Source organism: Rhinichthys klamathensis, unplaced genomic scaffold (assembly GCF_029890125.1).
Source record: "Rhinichthys klamathensis goyatoka isolate OS25496 unplaced genomic scaffold, OSU_Roscu_1.1 h1tg000135l_1, whole genome shotgun sequence".
Taxonomy (NCBI): Eukaryota; Metazoa; Chordata; class Actinopteri; order Cypriniformes; family Leuciscidae; genus Rhinichthys; species Rhinichthys klamathensis.
The window spans coordinates 283,860-305,257 of NW_026606670.1; the positions used below are offsets into that span (position 1 = coordinate 283,860).

General features: G+C 39.4%; 2 protein-coding genes across 4 annotated transcripts in view; both read right to left on the reverse strand.

Annotated features, from left to right (window-relative positions):
- LOC130089651 (glutathione S-transferase omega-1-like) overlaps positions 1-21,398 on the reverse strand; it is a 220,928-nt gene that overhangs the window by 3,302 nt on the left and 196,228 nt on the right. The gene's annotated exons all lie outside the window — the stretch shown is intronic.
- Positions 1,414-14,729, reverse strand: chuk (component of inhibitor of nuclear factor kappa B kinase complex). Of its 3 annotated transcripts, none has more exons than XM_056257069.1 (23): positions 14,583-14,729; positions 14,311-14,375; positions 13,957-14,061; positions 13,728-13,822; positions 13,476-13,593; positions 13,203-13,272; positions 13,017-13,105; positions 12,843-12,932; positions 9,646-9,770; positions 9,431-9,538; positions 9,200-9,335; positions 8,808-9,002; positions 8,598-8,700; positions 8,306-8,429; positions 8,057-8,208; positions 7,895-7,956; positions 4,906-5,015; positions 4,768-4,817; positions 4,534-4,642; positions 4,239-4,386; positions 1,903-2,030; positions 1,661-1,760; positions 1,420-1,523 (listed from the first exon to the last, which is right to left on the reverse strand). In XM_056257069.1, the coding sequence occupies exons 3-23, from the start codon at positions 14,059-14,061 to the stop codon at positions 1,464-1,466; spliced, it is 2,277 nt and encodes a 758-aa protein (XP_056113044.1). In that variant the 5' UTR covers positions 14,311-14,375; positions 14,583-14,729; the 3' UTR covers positions 1,420-1,463. The 3 variants fall into 3 exon arrangements, with proteins under 3 accessions (XP_056113042.1, XP_056113044.1, XP_056113043.1); XM_056257068.1 differs by having other exon boundaries at positions 14,522-14,718; XM_056257067.1 differs by having other exon boundaries at positions 1,414-1,523; positions 14,311-14,718.

Below are 21,398 nucleotides of genomic sequence, written 5' to 3' on the forward strand. Positions count from 1 at the left end.
GGTTTTCTTTTCTTTTTTTCCTGAAATTTAACATTTAAATGTGTGAATCTCGCCTTTATAGCGGTACAAAAAGCATTTAAAATCGTTTGTAATATATTTGATTAATTGTCTTTTAAACACATATTTGCGATATTTACATGTATTTGCATACTGACTTGTGGTTTAATCATAACACTGTTGTGTCAACATTTTGACACTTCTCTCTTGCTGCCAAGCCATGCAACACTGACATTCGCTCCAGAACATGAAAAATTATGTTAGATATTCTGTATTGTGTGAGATGGGACTCCTAACACCTAAAGTATTCACTTTTTTTTTTAAATGCCTTGAGGAAAGATGGGGATCTTGATAGACAAATAGCAACATTTTATATATCATTGTTTTCAAAAGTCTGATTTATAGTTAAAATGAATTACCCATATTCAAATGATTTACCACTCCATCCGATTACTATGGTTAGAAGAAAGTCTTTCAAAACACAGATAACATAATGGATATCACTTTATTTACTTTGTCATGTATACAGTAAACATGTTAAAACCTAAGTGTTCTTTCATAAGATGCTGTTAACCCATATCTGAAATATCCTCATTTAATAATCCAACAAAACAAAACTTAATACAATATTATACAATAGTTTGTGATGAACCGTCTTGTGGGACGCTGATCATCTTTGGATAAAAACATGGTTGAAAATGTGACTTACAAAGGGAATAACATGGCTGAATTGATGAAACTCATTGATTATATTTCGGCCACTGATGAATGATCATATTCATTCGTAGCCACCAATGCCTGTTATGAAGATGTCTGTTGACATCACTGCTAAATCCAAAATATAAAAGGACTATGCTGGAAGGTATATGTCTGACCACACACTTATTTTCTGACTCAAAAACAGGAGGGTTTACCTGTGCTCCATGACTAAAGAATTGCACCTTTACCATCCTCATTGTTGTTCTGCCTTTACTTAGGGCTTCACACACATCATAGTATTTCAAAATGTTACATAGCTGAACATGACCAATTTCACTGTCGGACATCACACCTTTCCAAACATTCACAGTGAGCCTTTAAAGTGCAGATGCTGAATTACCATATTAAAAAAAAAAAAAAAAAAAAAAAAAAAAAAACTCGACCACCTAAAATGAAAGTACAATCAGCCCATTTAGAGAACTATAGAGTATGTAAATAAATTAATTTCTGGAGATACACTGCCTGAATTTTGTTTGCAAGTTGTTGGTTCAGTGTCAATAAAAATGCATCCTCAAAATATATAGAGTTGCTACAGGACTGCAAAATGCGATTTTAACTAAATGCAGATACTGACAAAGAACAAAGAAGTTATTTTATGTTGAACAAATAATACAAGTCAACACAACCCCAATCCAGTGATGATGAATACATGTTTTCTAAAAGAATGACTGTTACAATTACTTCCTGTCACAGCGTAAACCATGACTCTACAACCGCTGCGATTTAGCAACCAGGGATTCATATTTAGTCCAGCTCCAGTCTTGAGCCTGTGTGGAAGAGAGGGAAAAATGTTTCACCCCAAAGCAGTGAGTTTATTACTGCAGCATATATGTGGTGTCATGATCGATACAGAATTTCTATGAATTTCATAATGAACTTTCAAGAATTGCATAAAAGCACTTACCATTATGCTCTCTGATTTCTCCTCAGTGGTTTCTTGCAGTAAACTGGTCAGCTGACTCAAATAGCGCTGGTTCTCCTCGAGTAAATGATTGACTGAATCACTGAAGACAAACAGCAGCATGTAAAACAAGTGCTCGCCATCAAATACACTGGTCAACTCAGCCACAGTGGCTTGAAACCTAGGATGTCATGTTACTATCGCTACTAGTAGGTAGCTCACTAAGGATTGGAAGAGAAATTTACCCCTCGTGTGGTACTTGCAGGGACATGGGTAGGCGAGAGGAGCACTGGGCTTGAGTCTGGTTCCATGTCGACAGTGAGGAGGGCATCTCTACACTCTGACTCACAGAGCTTCGTGTGGTGTTTTGTGCCTAAACACAAACACATGCAACTACAATTGTTTATCAAGTGGAAAAATATTGTGACTAGTTTACAAGTGCTTTGAATATGGCTCATCTATTCAGAAGTTTTTAACTTGTGCTACTTAAAATGAAACCATTATGAAACGACATCGGTATCATTTATTTGTTGTGAATAATCTTACATATACTTTGATATACTTAAAGTCTGCTAATTTGGAGCAACTAGTTTTGTACTAAATGCACTTTAGTTATCTGGAAATAGTGCTGAGGACCAACTAAAGCTATACTTAAGTATATTTGATTGTGCTAAAGTGGAACTATTGCAAGTATACTTTAGGTACACTTTAAATATCTTGCATTTAAAGACTGATATTATCCAGTGATCATACTATCCTTACTAATAGTGATATTAAAACACATTTTAGGCTTAATGTCAAATGTGCAATAAAGAAGTACTCCAAATAAAGTTTAATTATAATATTTATATCAGTAAGTCTCAAGCGATATGTCAGTAAATCTGTTAATGGATTTGTAGAATACTTAGTATGAAATAAATGTATTTTAAAGGGGACATGAACTGAGAATTCAAATTTTCCTTGATCTTTTGACAGTAAAGAGTTCATTATACTAAATACCCTGTAAGTTTCAAAACTCAAAACTTCCTTGTTATTCCAAAAACTGCTTTTATTGAAACCAAGGCCAGAAAACATCAGGATCTAAAAAGTGGAGACTTATTATGACATTACAGGGCAGCGAAAGACCGCCTTTGCCGCAGAATATCAACGCCTAAGTCTACATGTTTTTTACGTCAATGTGAATGTCTCAGTAGTGAATTATTTGTTTGTATTCGGTCCATTTCACTGTGTATTAGTTTAATTTTGGTAAATTTCAGCGCAGGCTTTGCAAACAGATATTTTATGATATGGATCTGCCAGCAGCGCCACAAACATGTAAGTAACCATGTTTATTCTAATGCCTGATCTTTGAACAGTGATTTCTGATGTATTCAAATTCAGATCTCTCCGAATTAAAGATGAGATGATTATCTCTCAAAATCTGTTTAAAAATGCAATACTGTTTATGCATTAGTAAATCAAGTCAGTGACTAAACGATCAACTTCACTTCGTTTCTCTTAGTAGGATGAAAATAATCGTATTTGAACTGTGATTAAATTATATACAGAAAGCAATCAAAGAACGCTTCCTTTCCAATCGCCCAAGCTGTCAATCACACAGCGTGAGTTTATCTGGACACTTGCTAATGATGAAATCAATGACGCTGTTACACTGCACAACGAAGCTCTTACTGTATTTGCATCGTGTTGGCATTGTTATTTGGTGAAACGTGAAAGCATTCGTGAGAGTGCAGAAATTGCGTTTTAATGATGAGATCTCTTCATTCACGCGATCTGTCATGTCATCTGCTCAATGCTCATCACTGCAACCTTTTATGTGATGGGAATAGATCTAAATATATGATCAATACTTTTCACAAATCACTAATCTCGATAGCTGTAATAGTAAAAACGTAGTAAAAGTTTTTGAGAGAGAGAGTTCCACATTTAATGCTAGCTATTTCATATGCAAACATGTAAGCCAATCACAGCAGTGGGCGTTTACACCAAAGTCTCACAGCAGACACGCCCCTTCAAACAGAGCGTTCAAATCAGAGGCTAAAATCAGGCTGGGAAAAATGCCTTTTATTTCTAAATTATGACAATTTTTTATGTAAAAAACATACTAACATTATAAGGACAGCCCAGGGAACATTATAAAATAATGAAATAATCCAGTTCATGACCCCTTTAAATACATTTTGGTATAGGTTTTTTCACTAGAGGATCCTTTAGAAATCATTCTAATAAGCTGATTTGGAGCTCAATAATAATGTCTTATTATTTTTAATGTTGAAAGTGGTTGTGCTGCTTAATATTTTTGTGGAAACTGATATAAAAAATATATCTTTTGGTTTATGTCTATCAAGTTCCAATTAAGACTGAATGATCAGATGGAGTACCATTGTTCATTTTATTTCCAGCAAAATTTTTGTTTTGCTACTGTTGATATGCCAGTACTCATTCTGTTATAGAATGCTATATAAGATTGTGGTCAAAATGTCTACCCCAATACACACTAAACCATAACAATGGAAATGGAATGATCATGTGCATATTATAAACATATCTGGTCCTGAGATATTAGAAGCATGTGACTCACACAGGCAATCTTCAGTAAGTGCCAGAACTCTCTCTGTCTCTTGATCTGCATCTGCATGACAGTGCTGTCTGCCTCCTTGATGCAATCCAGCTTCCTCTCAATTTTAGGGAAGAGGTCGATGATCTTCTGCTTACTCAGAAGGATTTTACTATAGTAAAAAACACAAGGACAACAGTATTTTTCATTTAAAAAAAGATCAATTGCATTCGTTTACTAACTAGTCGCAGGTTGAACAGTAAACATAAGATCACAATCTTGTTTAATTGTGAATTGGATGGTGATAAATGCTTTTTACCTGAGATGTGCATATAGATCCCTTAGTACCCGGTCCTGATTCTGGACAGTCTGTACAATGACCTTCACCATTTCAGAGCTGTCACTGTAGCCATGCTGAGGGTCTGGCACTAGGAGAAATAAAGAACACTATTTAGTGGCCCAGTAAGTAGTGATGTGTCAATTAGCAAGTAAGGAATTGGACATGTGGTGAATTCCATGCCCTTATGAGCATGCAAGCCAGGATTGTACTTACTTTTGCATTTTGCCTTCAATTGTCTGTAGAGTTCAATTGCTCTCTCTTGCCTGTGATGAGACAAGATTTCATCTCAATAGGTTTAAGATCTAAGCATTTGTGCTGAATGATTATGCATAGCTGAAAGAATATGCTTACAGTTGCTCCATGACATCTCCTTGACGACGAGCATAAGGACTTCTCTGAAGCTCAACAATTTCTGAGTGCAGAGCCATTATTTCCTCATCTAGATGTCCAATCTCTGCCACCTTTATAAAAATTATATATTAAAATAGAAAGGTTATTTTAAATTGTAATACTATTTCACATGACTGTTTTTACTATATTTATGATCAAATAAATGCAGCTTTGGTGAGCATAAAACACTTCTTTCAAAAACATTAAAAAGTCTTACTGACCAAACTTTTGGTACTGTACTACTGCTGCCTTCAAGTGCTATCAGAAATTTCCTACTTCACACTTCTGAAATCGTGATTTCGATCTTGTCGTGTTCAAGTGCTCTGTTGTCGGTAAGAATCGAGAATCGGAATCATGGAGGATACCAGGTTTATTCTTGCCTATTCTTGGGGAAATCTTTTTAAAAGCCAAAATGTATTGAAGATGTTTCATTTTAAATAAATTGTAGCGTCCCATTAATTGACAACCATATAAACATTCATCACGCAATCTAGATAGTTAGCTTGCTGTTGATTCTGCAATTTCGGTCAAATACATAATTTTCTATGTGTATACAATATGCTTCAAATGAAAGAAGAAAACTCAAACTCAAAAAGAAAACTCAAATTGTCACTCGCTGTGTGAAGTTTTGTGTGTGCACATATCAGAAGTGTGAGCCCAGAAAGCCACATCTGACAGCATGCGAATACTAAATTGTAGGGCTGTGCAATTAATTGAAATTCGATTTCGGCTTTCAACGATCACCAAAATAGTACAATCGAGAAAAACATCCGCCCCTCCCGAAGCCATAAACTCTCTCAGCCTATACAGTCAGGGAGGCAAGTCGTGTGCATATCATCCGCTGGAATTTAAAACCTTAGCGCAAGTAAAGATGGCAGAAGGAGGGCAGCCACAGCAGCGTTTAGTGAGCAAAAAAGGCAAAACCAACTTGTCTGGGAACAGTTTGGCTTTGAGGAATCCGACGACGAGCAGAAACATGCTACGTGCAAGATTTGCTACATGGTAGTGGCTGCAAAGCAAGGGAACACCACGAATTTGTTTAACCACTTGAAAATTAAACAGAGTGACCTATGACAATCTAATAAAGAAACTTGTTTTCAAGAGATTGTGGAAGTGCACTTTATTGTTGATCTTATTTATTTGTGGTTATAATTTTTACTTGAATACTTTTATACTTTGATTTGAATATCTGTTATATTATTTATTTTAATAGTTCAAAAAGTACAATAAATGTTCAAATTTCGATATTTTAAGAATTGTTGAAAGGTGTCTTTCTAATAAAAGCAGCCATACTAAATTGAGTTCTTTTTCTGGCCTTCTTGCACTTGAAGGGACAAATTCACACAAAATTGTCAAAATACCCGACTTTAAGAGTATCTTCGTAAACACAGTCGGTTATGTCTTAAGTGAACGTAAACAGTAGAGAAAAATAAAGCTCATGTGCAACACTATATTCGCTTAGGGAATTCGGTCTTAAAGTGACAGCAACCTAATAATAAACCTGCTGCTGTTTGTGTCATTAATGTTAATCAAACAACAAGGACATAAAAAATCACGTACTGCTCTTGACTACTTATATTTTATTTATAGTGAAGACTATGCAGTGTTATTTTGTATTTGATTTCTTTATTCAATTTCTGTACGTGAAAACTAATCTTAGACTAGGGTGACCAGACGTCCTGAAAAATTCGGGACAGTCCCGAAATCTAAGCTGTTGTCCCGAATCTCAAATCCGGCCCTAATTGTCCCGAAAATTATACAAAAGCAAAATCTTTAGTAGTTATAAAACATTCTAAACTGTCTGTGGAGGTTGAGTCGTCCTGCAGCCAGCCCCCGCAAAATAACAGTGAATGTGCAGGCAGCCAGTCGTAAAGAAGTGATTGATTGGTCGTGGCACTATGTGCACAAAAAAAACTTCCGCCGGGTCTAATGTCTGATGTCAGGGTACACAAAGCAAATCATCTACACAATTATTTAGTTTTTCTATTTAATGACCGACAATTTAGTTGTAACAATAATTTTGGCATAAGGCTTATTAGCGTTAGGCTATAGCCTGAAAGGTCTGATTTACCAACACGATCTCATGAAAGTGCGTATCTATAGGCCAAATTTGATTTCTCGTGCCATTTATACGCCAAAAATAGTTTTTGCGTGCAAATTATACACACTGTAAACCTCTTGGGTAGGATTAGGGGTGTGGAGTGCGTGCGTATTACACGCTGTGGCGAGCAGGACGAGGCTGATCGGACGTGAGAGCGGCGCGAGGCCGGTGGCGTGATAATGAACGACACCTGTGAGTTGCACCGTTCTCGCATCTCTCACGGAGGAGCGGAAGCATAAAGGAGGAGCGACGACAGTGAAGATTGAGAGAGGAACAGGCCTGAACTTATGTTGTGTTTTGTTTCTGTGGCCAGCAGTCGTCCGTGAGGGGCTGCTGGCTTTACTTTCATTTTTGTATTTGTTTATTTATTTATTAAACTTCTTGAATGTTCGCCGGTTTCCGCCTCCTCCTTCCCATAACAACGAACCCCGTTACACACGCCATAAAATGCATATCATATGCACGCGTAAACTGCGTATCATATGCATGCAAAAACTATTTTTGCCGTATAAATGGTACAGGAAATTAAATTCGTGCTATAGAAACGCACTTTCATGAGATCGGTTACAACAGTATTTTTTTTTCTTACAATGACATTTGAGTTCATGATTTTAATGTTGTTTTTTTGTGGCAGACTAAAGACTAATGACATGATCTTTGAATAAAAAAATGTTTGAAATTCATTATCTTTTATTATAGGCTGTGTAGTCTAAAATCATAGTAGGCCTACATCTACTGTCATAACCTTATTTATTGCATGGGTCAAAAACAACGAAAACAATTACTATTTTAAGTACGTGAACATTTCGGATGAGCAAGTAAAAATTTGAAAAAATCCTTGCACAGCACCTGTACATATGCAGCAGCCTTCTCTTCATTTTCTTGCCAAGCCTTCAGCATCTTTTCAGAAGCTTCAGAAAGAAAGAGGTTGATTTGGTTATTATCCCTACTGTGATAGTGATTTTTTTTTTTTTTTGACTATTCAAAAACATTGAGCACATAAAAACATACATATGCCGTACTGCATCTGGTCACTATATTTCTCCAAGTCATACTGTATGCTGCTTTTAAAAAAGTCAAGCTTTGCTTTCAGCTGCTGGGAAAATGAAAACATCATGTTTTTGAATTTTGTAAGGTTGGTGTTGTAGCGAAGAAGGCTCAACCTGCAAACACAAAAACACAAATATAACATTGAATTATGAGTAGATAAAGTCCCAAAGCACAAGCACATTAATGAGCATGGTAATGTAATGCACGTACATTGCTGCACGTTGGCCCTGGAAGAGGCGGCTGTAGTCCTCTCGGAGGCCACAAATGTAACTAACTGCCTCACCCCAAACCTTCTTAAGGGTACTCAGAGGGAGCTGAGTTTTGGTTTCTCGCACTGAAACAGAAAAATGGGCGTAGACTTTTTTTGAAGTCCTACTGAAAGTTATCAAAGTGCAAATAAAAAAAGTAAAAAAACAACAACAAAAAAACATAACCTCCCACAAGCACATCTAAATAAACAAAATGATCCATAGAAGAGGCAAATAAATAAATAAATTCTTACCGATAAAGTTCACACTCTCAGGGAGTGTTCTAGCCGTTAGAGGTCCCGAGTACTTGGTCAAGCTCTTGTCAAACAGATATACAATGTAGCTGTCCCATCCTCTCTAATGATTTGAGAGGAAAAAAAGAAAAGAGTAGTAAATTGTTGCTGATTTACCAAAACATTCTTTTGGAGAATGAGAACACATTCATGAGGCCATAAAATACTTACTACTCCATCTAACACACACTGTGCAGCAGGTTTCCTGGGATCTAATGTGACTCCTGTTTCCTGCAAAAGCTCTTGATTCAAAAGTTCGATTTTGGTCTCGGCTTCAATCCTCTGTTGCAGAGGATGGAGCCCTTCATCCGGGCTAAGCAGAAAGGAGTGAACCTGGGTCGTAGTCATGTTTAAGACATGCACAACCTACAAAACAAATCATGTGTCAACACCTTTTTGCTACTTATCTTAGTCTAAGACCTCCACTGATTTTCTATCCATGACAAAACAACAGGAGGACACCACTGATCCAAACTAAGCAGATATACTTTCCTCAGCATATTGCAATAGTACTACAAGATATAACATTTTAATTTAATAATGCAGTAATGGCTATTTCAAACCTTCATGTTCAGTATTTGTTCTAGAATAGCAAAGCACTGGGGCTGTTTTGTGTCTGGATTCAATCCTCCTCCCCTCTGTACTGGGTCCCACTTAAGCATCAGCTGTAGCAGCCCCTCCAAGGGATCCAGTAGTGTCCTGCAGTACCAAAAACAATTGGTCAACTCAGAGACCCAGAAAAAAAGGGTAACAGCAATTCAAAAGCAAGGTATTTTGGTCTGTTTAAAGGCTACCTGCTCAGATTGTTGGGGTACGGAAGGTGGGTGGAAAAGCGGACCTCGCCATTCATATCTTCCACAGCCATTATGTCCTTAGGACCTTTGTTTCGTACTTTGCTTGTCCTAGAAAAAGCAAATATGCTCTATTTTAGCTATATGAATGGATTCCATGTGAAGGTAAGATATAAGCATTGTGACATAATCTATATGCAGATTATCAGGACATATACCATTGCACAGGCTGGAGATTGTGAAGAAATGGACGAAATCCACAGCAACACTCAAAGATCATGGTGCCAAAGCTCCAATAGTCCACAGTGACTGTGTATGACTTGCCTTCAAACAGCTCTGGAGCCTGAAACAAATTACATGATCTAATCAAGATACATAAATGTATTAGGAAAATATATACACAGATATACAACCCCATTTCCAGAAAAGTACAAAGAAAATATTTTCCTGTTGTATTTGGTAAATATAAACACATTTTTATTTTGATGGCTGCAACACACTACCAAAAAGTTGGGACAGAGGCATGTTTACCACGGTGTAACCATCACCTTTCCTTTTAATTACACTTTTTAATCATTTGGGAATTGAGGGTACTAATTGCTGCAGTTTTGCAAGTGGAATTTTTACCCAATCTCGCCTGATACAAGACAGTCAGTGGTCATCATTGTCTGATTCTCCTTTTCATGATGGGGCTGGGCCACACATTTTCAATAAGAGACAGATTTGGACTACAGGCAGGCCAGTCAAGCACATCCTCTCTATGGTGTGGAGTGTCTACGAAACCATTCTGTTGTAGCACATGCAGAATAAGGACGGGCATTGTCTTGCTTCCCAGGAAACATGTCATCTTGACGGCAGGATATGTCTCTGTAAAATCCCAATATACGCCTCCACGTAAATGGTACCTTCACACATTTGCATGTCATGTTTGCACTGATGCACCTCCATACCATGACAGATGTTTGCTTTTGCACCTGTCACTTGTGAAAGTCTGGATGGTCCCTTTCGTCTTTTGGGACTGAGAACTCAATGTCCATTTTTTCCCAAAACAAGCTGGACTCGTCTGACCACAGCACACATTTCCACTGTCTTTTGGACCATCTAAGATGAGCTCGGGCCCAGAGAACTAGGCAGAATCTCTGCATAGAACCTTTTTTTTTGTGACCTTAATTTACCCAGGATAATCTCTTTGAGATTAAAAATCTCTTTCACAGGAGTGTCCTGGCCAAGAATGGGCAGCAGTTGCAATCACAAACTTACAGATCAAAACAACAAGTAAAAAATGAAAACACTTAAAAACAATTGCACATCATTGAGCCTTCTTCGAGTGACCGAATAATAGATTTAACATGTTCCATAGACACAAGAGTTTGTAATTTCAATTTCGTTTGGAGTAGATTCCATTAAAATGGAGCTGCATACATAAAAGCCCTTTTTTTCCAGTTCAGTTTTTACAAATGGAACAGAAAGAGTATAACAATTTTGAGACAAGAGGGAATATTTCCCAACACTTTTCTGTTGAATAAGACAACCTAGATACGACGGCAACAACCCCAGAATAGTTTTATAAATAATTATGTAATAGTGCATTTTCCTTCTAATGGACAGAGAGGGCCAGGCTACTCTGTTATACAAAGTACAATGATGAGTTAAAGGTTTACAATCTGATATATATCTTAAAGTGCTCTGATAAATGGCATCCAAAGAAGAGAGAAAATGAGCAAAAAATGTATACACCACATCACCGTAATCAAGTACAGGCAAAAAAGTAGCAGAAACTAACCTCTTTCTTACATTAAATGAAAAACAAAACTTGTTTCTAAAATAAAAAAACAAGCTTTATTTTAAATTTTTTCTTTAATTGAGTTATGTGAGAGCCAAAAGATAATGTATCAATAATGACGCCAAGATATTTATACTCTTTTACTAACTCAATCACATTACCTCGTTAAGTCTGGAGAGGAATAAGATTGTCTACTACCTTTTTCGAGCTTGAAAATAACATAAGTTTGGTTTTATCAGCATTCAAAACAAGTTTTAGTGTATGAAGCCGTGACTGAATGACATCAAAAGCCAATTGAAGCTTAAGCAAGGCTTGCTGTTTAGAAGGTGCACCACAATACATGACAGTGTCATCTGCATAAAAGTGCAGTGCATAAAATAACTGATGTATAGCTTTCTCTTTATGTAACAGAGATTCAAGTTGTACTTGCAGTGATGCAGCGGCAGACTGTGTTAAGTGACAACGGTTTTCCAAAGTACTCCCGAGCCCATGAGGCTATATTTAACACCGTGGCATGATGGTTTCTCATGCAGTGCCATCTTAGGGCTCAAAGGTCATGTACATTCAACAGAGGTTTCCTGCCTTTCCCTACACAGACTGAGATTTCTCTGGATGCCCTGAATCTTTTCAAAATATTATGTATTGTAGATGGCGAAAGGCCTAAAATCTTTGCAATCTTGCATTGAAAAATGTAATTTTTTAATTGTTTGAAAATTCTCTCACTCTCTTTGGCACAAAGTGGTGATATACCCAATCACAATATCCTCACCTATTACTAATTCAACTGCTTATTGTGGACTGTTTCAAAACAATTTATCTAGGATATTATATAATCTTTTCACTTTTATTTTTTGCCTTTGTCCCAACTTTTTTGGAGTGTGTTGCAGCCATCAAAATCAAAATGTATATATATTTACAGAATACAATTACGTTGGTCAGTGTCAGTTAAATAAAGGTTCAGGAGAATTAACAAATCACAGATTCTTGATTTTATTGCATCTTACAAAATGTCCCAACTTTTCTGGAAATGAGGTTGTATTACAAAACACTGTTGTCTGTTTGTTCATTTCTGTTGTCTTTAAAAAGAATACATCTGTTATAGTCATTAAATATGTAGAGATACACTACCGTTTACCGTATGGGGTTGGTAAGATTTGTTTTATTGTTTTTGAAAGAATTCTCTTATGTTCACCAAGGCTGCATTTATTTGATCAAATAATCATTGATAATAATAAGAAATGTGCTCAAGAAACATTTCTTATTATTATCAATGTTGAAAACAGTTTGTTTAATATCTTTGTGGAAACTGTGATACTTTTTTTCTGGATACTATGATAGAAAGTTCAAAAGAACAGTGTTTATTTAAAATAGAATTTTCAGAAACATAATAAATCTCTTTACTGTCTGTGTCTACTATCTATATTTCAAGATTCTATGATGAACAGGAATTTCAAAAGAACAGCATTTATTTGAAATAGATTTTTTAATAGACTATCAATTTAATGCATCCTTCCTAAATCAAAATATTAACTTTCAAAAAAATAAAACTTGTACTGACCCTATCCTGAACGATAGTGTATGTTGAATTGTGATAATTGCCTTTTCTTATCACTAATTAATGCAAAGACGTACCAGATATTGTAAAGTCCCCACAAATGAAGTGCATAGGCTCCCCTGGTCCAGGTCTTTGGCGTAGCCAAGGTCGATTATCTTGTGGACGAGCTGCAGAGACATCAAAATAAAAGTTCTGGTTGGAAAAGGTGTATCTTTATAACAAGAATCAAACTACTACTAAATAGCAAATACCTTTCCATTGATATCTTGTAGAACAATATTCTCTGGCTTGAGATCTCTGTGAATGATCTTATTTTCATGGAGGTACTGGATTCCAGAACCTGTTGAAAATAAAATATACTGTTTTACTTACCACCCTTAATGAGTTATGATAAAACCAGAAAAAATATAAATAACAGTTTTAAAATGACACATTACCAACATCATTGAGTAGTGCTAACACTTCACTCTCTTTTAATCCACAGCAATTTTCTGGTTTGCTCAGTAACTACAAGAAGGAATACAGAAAGAACAGTAATGAGTTAGTATAAATGTCAACAGAAGGCACATGAGACATGACTGATGCAAGCAAAAGTCCCATTGTCACACACACACACTCACACACACACACACACACACACACACACACACACACACACACACACACACACACACACACACACACACACACACACACACACACACACGAACCTTTCGAAGGTCTCCCTTGGAACAGTATTCCATGGCTAAAAGTGGTAAATCATTCAAGGCAATGTGCATCATCTCATCAGGCACATCCTTTGCTGTCACCACATTAAGGTGCTTCAGCCTGAAAAGTGGGATGAAAAGATGACAAATTAAATAAGGCAATAATATATACAAACACATTTTACACAAGTACATTATACATTATTAAAAATTGTTCATAGTATATAAACATTTGATTGCCACAGATGTACACACTTTTTCATAATCTGGATCTCCCGACTCCATCTGTCTTTGTTTTTTGCATTAAGTTCAAGGCGACAGAGCTTCACGGCAATTTTTTCTGAAGATTCCTGCAAGCAATAATAGTATTGAGAGTGAACAATGTAAAACTTTGACATTTCCTGAATCTTTAAAGGCAAGATAACTGGCCAACAATAGGAAAGAGCAACGAACACAACACATACAGTAGTTAGTAGTGCAATACCTGATTCTGATACAGGTAAACATGGCCAAATCCTCCGGTCCCCAGCCTCTCCTTCATAAGCCATGACCCACAGACCTGATTCTGTCTGAATGGGGGTTTCTCCATCTGTACACACCAGTAATACACCTCATCAGACATTTATAATGCACAACCACTGGCATTCAACACTGTCACGGCTACTCGTGTTTGATCAGGATGTGGGCCCTATTGAGAGGCTTTTATGATATTCTTTAATGTAGATAGCATAGATGATGATTCATAAGTGAGATACTGTTATTCATGGCATATGTACCTTGATACAGGGATACAGCTAGCAGGCAAGCTAATACAAAGTGTCAGCCGGCAGTGACTTACCTTGCGTCTGTTTGTGTTTCTAACTTGCTTGAACCGACCACATCTGACGAGGTGAATTGTGGAACCTGTCAAACGAACGTATTAATCCACAGGAAACAACAAAGCTATCCATTTCATCCTTACACGAGCTATCAGGTCGGATGTTAGATTTGCTAACTGGCTAACTAGCTACACGTAAACAACTCGATGTGAAAAATTAGCCTGCAGTTACACGCCCCCAAATGTCAGCTTTCCATAACACCAGGCACGATAAAACGAGGAACCGACCGCACCTGAAAATCAAAACAACTAAATCTTGCTGTCCTAAAAGGATGATTGGGTACAGTAGCGCTGACTTGCGCACTTGTGTGAAAACTGTTGTTGAAGGCGACCACGCCAGTCAGCTGCTACTCCAGTCAAAATCGAAACAATGTCCGCGCATGCGCGGTGCGTTAGGCGCCGCCTGGGTTTCATCAGCGTTGATCTAGGATCAGTTTGTCATATAACCGACAAAGACAAAATAAAGTTCGTGGAGCTCAAGTCAGCGACTCAGCGTGTCAATTTTTTTTAGATCTTCAAATCACAATTTGTACATTATCTGTACGCGATCTCTATATCATTGATTCATAAAAATAATATTATATATATATATATATAGCGTCAGACTACAGTTAATTTTTATTGATGTAATTCCTATTGATTCTCACTAATTGTTATTTTTTATCTTTTAAATTGTCCTTTCAGCCTCTGTTTAAAGTATTTCAGTTTGTATAATTAGCCTACACAAGTCAGAGGCTACACAGCATAACAAATAAAATATTTAATCTTTTCTGTGTGTGTGTTGTGTTGTGTTGTGTTGTGTTTCATTTTGTGCTTTTGATTCTTTATATTCATTTTTTATTTTATTTTATTTTATTTTTATGGTTTAATTAGTTTTTACCTTTACATAAACTTACAACCCCAATGGAGTTCCTTCACAAACTCCAGTATGGGAAACCCTGGTGTAATTTAATGTATTTAACATTTAATGTTTTTAATTTTGTGGATGACATGTTTCAACAAATTCTTTTCTCTTTTGAATTATTAGATTAATATAGATTATCCTATTCAAATCTGTGATAAACAAGTAACTGTACGGCTAAAGGCGAAATCTTAAAAAAAGTCAAAAGTAATCAGGTCAAAAAGTAGTCAGATTACATTACCTAATTATGTTACTTACTACAGTTTTAATCATGTAATTTGTATTCAGCAGTGGATAACAATTAGTAATTAGTAAGTGTTAGTAATCTACCCAGCACGATAGATAGATAGATAGATAGATAGATAGATAGATAGATAGATAGATAGATAGATAGATAGATAGATAGATAGATAGATAGATAGATAGATAGATAGATAGATAGATGATAGATAGATAGATAGATAGATGATAGATAGATAGATAGATAGATAGATAGATAGATAGATAGATAGATAGATAGATAGATAGATAGATAGATAGATAGATAGATAGATAGATAGATAGATAGATAGATAGATAGATAGATAGATAGATAGATAGAGCAAAAATGTTTTCATTTATAAAGAATATGTGCAGTGTCACATGGTCAGAGCAGTTTACTTCTTGTCTGCACCATAAAAAGATGATGGCTGCATGCATCAAAGCTCTTAAACAAACGGTAAGTAAATATGTTAACATAAAGATATGACAAAGATTTTATTATCTTTAAGGTCTAGTATTAACATATGAATTCACAATTATTCAGTTTTGTTGAGTGTGGTCATAGAATCAGTAAACATGTTGACGGCAACAATTGTGATCGGTGGGATAATACAGTGAATTTCGGTATACATAGGCCTATACTTACAATGAACTATCCAATTGCAGTTGTTAGAGAAGGTTCAACTAAACTGTTGCAAAGACAATTTTACAGTGAATAATGCACTAAATAAAAAAAATAAAAATGTTACAAATAAGTTACAAAATTTTAATACTGGTTGCACTAATATAACAATGTTATGATAATATGTTACAATAAAGTAACAATTTTGAAATGCGTTGAAGATTGTATTTTTTTCTCTTTTATTAGTGTTGTATAAAGGTTTTTATATAATCGTAACCCTAGCATGTGATGAAACAGTTTAAAATGTGTTAATAACTAGGCTAAGATATTTATATAATAATTTTAATAATTATTATTTCAAATAAATTTTAAAATAATATATATTTTTTAAATGTATGGAAAAGTGTATGAAAAATTGTGTTTTATGGTCAGTCACTATTTTGACCGGTGGGATAATGTGTACTGAATTAACATATTTCTGCAGTCATCAAAATTATACATATATATATATGGATTATAGGCCTATTATCTATCTATAAATTGCAGGAATGTTGTCTGTCTGTCTGTCTGTTAATCGAATATCTCTCGAACCGTTAGTCCGATGGATTTCAAACTTGACAGGTGTCTTGCAACGGGCACGAGTATGCAGAGCCAAGTTTGGGAGTTGACTGTTGACGGGGGATGTAGCTTTCATGAGGCACACACGCAAGGTCTCTCGCTCTCTTCCTCTCTGCCGTTCTCTTTCACCTTCACTTTCTCCTCACAATCATGACGTAGATCCACAGCTAGTTCAATGAGTATAGAAGCACTATGGTTACAATGACCTCCGATTGAAGTGTCACAAAATTCAGAAATTATCGTACATTATGGGATTTTTTTCATTATTGATCGTACATCGTACAGAGGTCAAAATTATCGTACAAATACGATAATTATCGTACGTCTGGCAACACTGATATCGTTAAATATATCGGTAAAAGAAGCACACATTGGCTTTTGCTGCTCTGGCCAGTGGCCACTCTGGCTCACACTGCACACTGAGTGGCCACTCCCTCTCTCACACTGCACACTGAGTGGCCACTCCCCCTCCACACTGCACACTGAGTGGCCACCCCCCCTCTCACACTGCACACTGAGTGGCCACTCCCCCTCCACACTGCACACTGAGTGGCCACTCCCCCTCTCACACTGCACACTGAGTGGCCACTCCCCCTCTCACACTGCACACTGAGTGGCCACTCCCCCTCTCACACTGCACACTGAGTGGCCACTCCCCCTCCACACTGCACACTGAGTGGCCACTCCCCCTCCACACTGCACACTGAGTGGCCACTCCCCCTCCACACAGCACACTGAGTGGCCACTCCCCCTCTCACACTGCACACTGAGTGGCCACCCCCCCTCTCACACTGCACACTGAGTGGCCACTCCCCCTCTCACACTGCACACTGAGTGGCCACTCCCCCTCTCACACTGCACACTGAGTGGCCACTCCCCCTCCACACTGCACACTGAGTGGCCACTCCCCCTCTCACACTGCACACTGAGTGGCCACTCCCCCTCCATACTGCACACTGAGTGTTCACTGTGTGCTCCCTGAATCGTCACCCTTATTCATTTGTGGATGTTAACTGAATCTGAAAGTCAACTACACTGTTTAATTCTGAATATTATATTTTATTCTGGTGCGCTTAACATTATCGTTTTTGCAGAGTTTAGGCTCCTGTGTAATAGTAGCCTAGGCTATTCAGCAACTCAAACATACCAAACCAACAATTACTAAAAACACACAAAAACAGATTTTGCACGGGCATTGCACTAGTATATATATCTAAATGTATATATCATAATTTTGATGACTGCAGAAATATGTTAATTTTGTTTAAGACAAATTATCCCACCAGTTATAATCGTGACCGACCATAAAACAATTGTTCAAACATCTTTCCATAAAATATATATATATATATATATATATATACACTGTATATTTCAAAGGGGTTACTAATGACACGTCATTTGGATATTTTCATGTCTGGGAAAAAATTGGGATTAGTTAACAAATAGGGGAAATAGGTTGGTTGACACACTTTTCACTCTCTGTCATATTTCTCAGTCATGCTATATGTTAAAATAGTCTAACCAGTAACAACTGAAAGGTTAAGATCTCAGCTACTCAACAGGTACATTTAATGTTCACAAATTATTCCTAAAAAAAAATTATTCATCATTAAAGTGATGTTGTGCACTTGTGCCAACCAGCCCCAGTATGGGGGTTAGTTGGCACATGCAATGGGGTTGGTTGGCACAGATGCTATAGTTACAAAGAATGAGGTGACAAATATAAAAAGAACTTGACCATTTAATTCAAACCAGATGCAGAATAACATTCAAAAGAATTTCTGCCCATTTTTAACCAAACCAAAAACAAATACAGTTTGTATAGTATACAGGTGCTAGTCATATAATTAGAATATCATCAAAAAGTTGATTTATTTCAGTAATTCCATTCAAAAAGTGAAATTTGGATATTATATTCATTCATTACACACAGACTGATATATTTCAAGTGTACATTCCTTTTCATTTTGATGATTATAACTGACAACTAATGAAAACCCCAAAATCTGTATCTCAGAAAATTAGAATATTGTGAAAAGGTTCAATATTGAAGACACCTGGAGCCACACTCTAATCAGCTAATTAACTCAAAACACCTGAAAGGGCCTTTAAATGGTCTCTCAGTCTAGTTCTGTAGGCTACACCAGACCCAACAATGCAGAAGAGCTGAAGGCCACTATCAGAGCAACTAATTATCGTACATTATGGGATTTTTTTCATTATTGATCGTACATCGTACAGAGGTCAAAATTATCGTACAAATACGATAATTATCGTACGTCTGGCAACACTGATATCGTTAAATATATCGGTAAAAGAAGCACACATTGGCTTTTGCTGCTCTGGCCGGTGGCCACTCTGGCTCACACTGCACACTGAGTGGCCACTCCCTCTCTCACACTGCACACTGAGTGGCCACTCCCCCTCCACACTGCACACTGAGTGGCCACCCCCCCTCTCACACTGCACACTGAGTGGCCACTCCCCCTCCACACTGCACACTGAGTGGCCACTCCCCCTCTCACACTGCACACTGAGTGGCCACTCCCCCTCTCACACTGCACACTGAGTGGCCACTCCCCCTCTCACACTGCACACTGAGTGGCCACTCCCCCTCCACACTGCACACTGAGTGGCCACTCCCCCTCCACACTGCACACTGAGTGGCCACTCCCCCTCCACACAGCACACTGAGTGGCCACTCCCCCTCTCACACTGCACACTGAGTGGCCACTCCCCCTCCACACTGCACACTGAGTGGCCACTCCCCCTCTCACACTGCACACTGAGTGGCCACTCCCCCTCCACACTGCACACTGAGTGGCCACTCCCCCTCCACACAGCACACTGAGTGGCCACTCCCCCTCTCACACTGCACACTAAGTGGCCACTCCCCCTCCACACTGCACACTGAGTGGCCACTCCCCCTCTCACACTGCACACTGAGTGGCCACTCCCCCTCCACACTGCACACTGAGTGGCCACTCCCCCTCCACACTGCACACTGAGTGGCCACTCCCTCTCTCACACTGCACACTGAGTGGCCACTCCCCCTCCACACTGCACACTGAGTGGCCACTCCCCCTCCACACTGCACACTGAGTGGCCACTCCCCCTCTCACACTGCACACTGAGTGGCCACTCCCCCTCCACACTGCACACTGAGTGGCCACTCCCCCTCTCACACTGCACACTGAGTGGCCACTCCCCCTCTCACACTGCACTCTGAGTGGCCACTCCCCCTCTCACACTGCACACTGAGTGGCCACCCCCCCTCTCACACTGCACACTGAGTGGCCACCCCCCCTCTCACACTGCACACTGAGTGGCCACTCCCCCTCTCACACTGCACACTGAGTGGCCACTCCCCCTCCACACTGCACACTGAGTGGCCACTCCCCCTCTCACACTGCACACTGAGTGGCCACTCCCCCTCCACACTGCACACTGAGTGGCCACTCCCCCTCTCACACTGCACACTGAGTGGCCACTCCCCCTCTCACACTGCACTCTGAGTGGCCACTCCCCCTCTCACACTGCACACTGAGTGGCCACCCCCCTCTCACACTGCACACTGAGTGGCCACTCCCCCTCTCACACTGCACACTGAGTGGCCACTCCCCCTCTCACACTGCACTCTGAGTGGCCACTCCCCCTCTCACACTGCACACTGAGTGGCCACCCCCCCTCTCACACTGCACACTGAGTGGCCACTCCCCCTCTCACACTGCACACTGAGTGGCCACCCCCCCTCTCACACTGCACACTGAGTGGCCACTCCCCCTCCACACTGCACACTGAGTGGCTACTCCCCCTCTCACACTGCACACTGAGTGGCCACTCCCCCTCTCACACTGCACACTGAGTGGCCACTCCCCCTCTCACACTGCACACTGAGTGGCCACTCCCCCTCCACACTGCACACTGAGTGGCCACTCCCCCTCCACACAGCACACTGAGTGGCCACTCCCCCTCTCACACTGCACACTGAGTGGCCACTCCCCCTCCACACTGCACACTGAGTGGCCACTCCCCCTCTCACACTGAGTGGCCACTCCCCCTCCACACTGCACACTGAGTGGCCACTCCCCCTCCACACTGCACACTGAGTGGCCACTCCCCCTCCACACAGCACACTGAGTGGCCACTCCCCCTCTCACACTGCACACTGAGTGGCCACTCCCCCTCCACACTGCACACTGAGTGGCCACTCCCCCTCTCACACTGCACACTGAGTGGCCACTCCCCCTCCACACTGCACACTGAGTGGCCACTCCCCCTCCACACTGCACACTGAGTGGCCACTCCCTCTCTCACACTGCACACTGAGTGGCCACTCCCCCTCCACACTGAGTGGCCACTCCCCCTTCACACTGCACACTGAGTGGCCACTCCCCCTCTCACACTGCACACTGAGTGGCCACTCCCCCTCCACACTGCACACTGAGTGGCCACTCCCCCTCTCACACTGCACACTGAGTGGCCACTCCCCCTCTCACACTGCACTCTGAGTGGCCACTCCCCCTCTCACACTGCACACTGAGTGGCCACCCCCCCTCTCACACTGCACACTGAGTGGCCACTCCCCCTCTCACACTGCACACTGAGTGGCCACTCCCCCTCTCACACTGCACACTGAGTGGC

Bases quoted from the DNA above. Each gene is read 5' to 3' on its own strand.
- chuk (XM_056257067.1), bottom strand. From the start codon at position 14,061: ATGGAGAAACCCCCATTCAGACAGAATCAGGTCTGTGGGTCATGGCTT. The intron at 13,594-13,727 runs GTGTGTACATCT...CCCACTTTTCAG, and splicing joins GAGATCCAGATTATGAAAAA to GCTGAAGCACCTTAATGTGG. The intron at 4,643-4,767 runs GTAAGTACAATC...TATTTCTCCTAG, and splicing joins ATTGAAGGCAAAATGCAAAA to TGCCAGACCCTCAGCATGGC.